The 2,412-nt window shown below is 36.6% G+C and overlaps 1 protein-coding gene across 2 annotated transcripts in view; it reads left to right on the plus strand.

Annotated features, from left to right (window-relative positions):
• The window catches only part of prkacba (protein kinase, cAMP-dependent, catalytic, beta a), an 11,048-nt gene that overhangs the window by 1,375 nt on the left and 7,261 nt on the right, over positions 1 to 2,412 (plus strand). Inside the window, exon 1 of one of the 2 annotated variants that reach the window (XM_014000095.1) lies at positions 588 to 961. The exons of the other annotated variant lie outside the window; for it this stretch is intronic. Within the exon in view, the coding sequence (XP_013855549.1) occupies positions 829 to 961 (133 nt within the window). The 5' untranslated portion in view covers positions 588 to 828. Of the gene's footprint in view, positions 1 to 587; positions 962 to 2,412 lie in introns of those variants that run through there. 2 annotated transcript variants of the gene reach the window in all.

Here is a 2,412-nt window from a genome sequence, read left to right on the forward strand (position 1 = left end):
TATATATTCCTTGAAATAATTTAGTCACAAGTACACTGTTGTTGTGTGTTGTGAGTGGCCAGCCTAATCCAGTAAAGTGTGCCATACACAGTGGCCTGTCTGGAGAGTACTGATCTTGACCTGCTTCCTGATTGGTGGCAGTTTACATTGTCTCCCAGACTTCTGTCTTAATCCAACTGTAGTCAGTCAGTCAGTCAGTCAGTCAGTAGTTCCAGCAGGGTGAAGTTGAGGACACACCAACACTACTGAAAAACCCAAACTAGTAAATTATTGCGGGGTGCCTACTGCCTTTTGATTTACGTTTAAAACTTTCGTTTGTGGTTCAAACTAGTTAAAMTTCAAAACAAACTCCTATCAAAACTACACCAGTTTAAAAATTTGTGCAGCAGAAGGTCATGACTTGTCTGACTTTAAGCACAAGAGCTGCACTGTGAAAGATATCCACCAGAGAGCACAACAACCTGGAGATAACTTGTTCAGCCAGTTTGTGGGTGTTACATTTTCCCTCCCTTCAACAGTCTTATTTCCCTGTGTTTTCGACTTTTAGCTCACTCTGCTTGGTTTGCATTTCTCTGTCCAAACAACATTTCTCGGCTTGCATGTGAGACAAAGCAAAGTCCCTTCCGTTGACACACGTCAAGAAGCTGGACGTGCATTTGGCTGCTGATACTGAAGCAGAGTACATGAACAGGAAGCGTAACTTTATGTGGTTAACCAACCACAGAGCCTGCATACAGGAAGTTAGCATCTTTGACTTTAGGGTTTGACAGATACTTTGTCTGTGAGTATTCTCACACACACACACGTCTAGATAATTGATCCAAAAAAATGGCCCAGGGAAAGGATCAGTCCTTTGCCAGCCGTTTAATTCATAAATATCTTAAAAGTGGACAAGAGCACAAAGTACAGGAGAGTGAGGTGCCTCATATCTCTGAGTTTGCCGTCCTGTGGGATAAGTCGAGTAAGTGTGGTGCTTTTTTTTTTTCTTTCTTTCTTTTTGCTCTGTCCTATCTGTGTTTAATGTCTTTTGTAGCTCTGAGCAGGTTGCTACTTGCCTTGGAAAACTGACAGCATTTACTTGAAACTTGTATCAAGCAACTGGCACGCCTGCATAAACTCTAGGTCATAAAGTTGTTGAAATCTTAAATTTTTTTTTTTTCCGTATAAAATGTTTCATCAGGTCTTGCAATGATCAAATGTCAGCTDCTTTGACAAGTTTAGCTGTTTTGAATTTCCTTCCTCAAAAGCTTCCCAGATCCTGTTGTAATCACATTTACACATCACATTCTAAATTTACTGCAGGCTTTGGTTCAATCATTTTTAGAATTTTTGCTGTATTTTTTAAGAATTAATATCATTCTATAACATATGCGTCTCGTTTTTGTGCAATGTTTTGCTACTACTTGGGCTTTTAATGGTGTCTGTTCATTCAGTGTTGTCTTTTTGTCTAGGCAGAAAAATAAAAGCCACCAGTAGGGGCAGAAAATGAAATAGGAAGCAATTTTGAAGACAAGCAGCTGAAGTTTGAAGTAGAATAAATTCTTTATCTATTTAAATTGTAACTTACAAAAAGTTTACATGTTGCCGTTGTACATACACACAAATGTTGTGGTAAAATTCAATGGCAATCAAATAAAATTAATCCTATATCAATCTTGGATTATTTAACAGGGTTAAACACGTTGCAGGGGTGTCTTACACTGTGTCTAGTGTTGCTTCTTTATGTGTGTGTTTCTAACATGWTCTGGTTTTTAGCTCCTCATGAATTTTTCTTCCTCTCTTTCTTCTTTTGTCATTTCCATCCATGCGGGTGAATGTTCCTGCAATCCCTGGGTGAACTGTAGAAACTTTTGGTATGCTCATTTTTCAGCAAGACATCCCAAGTCACAGAGAGAATATTTGTACATGTGCACGACATGTAGGGCCCYGTTTTCCAGAAAGTTAAGAAACAGTTCAAAAGTAAAATAATAAAATTCACTGCTATGGAATTTTAATAAAACCTATATAATTAAATATAATAAGCAATGTATTAGATGTTGAAACTGATTATATTATGACCAATATGGTTACTAAAAATAAAATGCATAGTGCAATTTTATCTTTTGAATAGTTTTATAATTCGTAGATTTCAAACCTAACAAAGATATATTTTTGTTTGATCAGGGCATGTGTTAAAATACCAAGATTTCATTTTTATTGAAGGTTTTTGTTGAAAGGTCATGAACAGTTAATATCTTACCTGTTGTAGATAACGCTTTAGTAAAATAGACTTTAAATCTGCATGTACTGACAAGTTACCAGCTACATCCTGCTTAGCTACACACGAAGACTAAAGTAGACTGCTGTCATCTTTTGATAACCCCAATCTCAAAAATTTCATCTTGGTTTCATGCAAACACTTTTATATATATA

This window comes from Austrofundulus limnaeus, unplaced genomic scaffold, assembly GCF_001266775.1.
Source record: "Austrofundulus limnaeus strain Quisiro unplaced genomic scaffold, Austrofundulus_limnaeus-1.0 Scaffold8, whole genome shotgun sequence".
Lineage (NCBI taxonomy): Eukaryota > Metazoa > Chordata > Actinopteri > Cyprinodontiformes > Rivulidae > Austrofundulus > Austrofundulus limnaeus.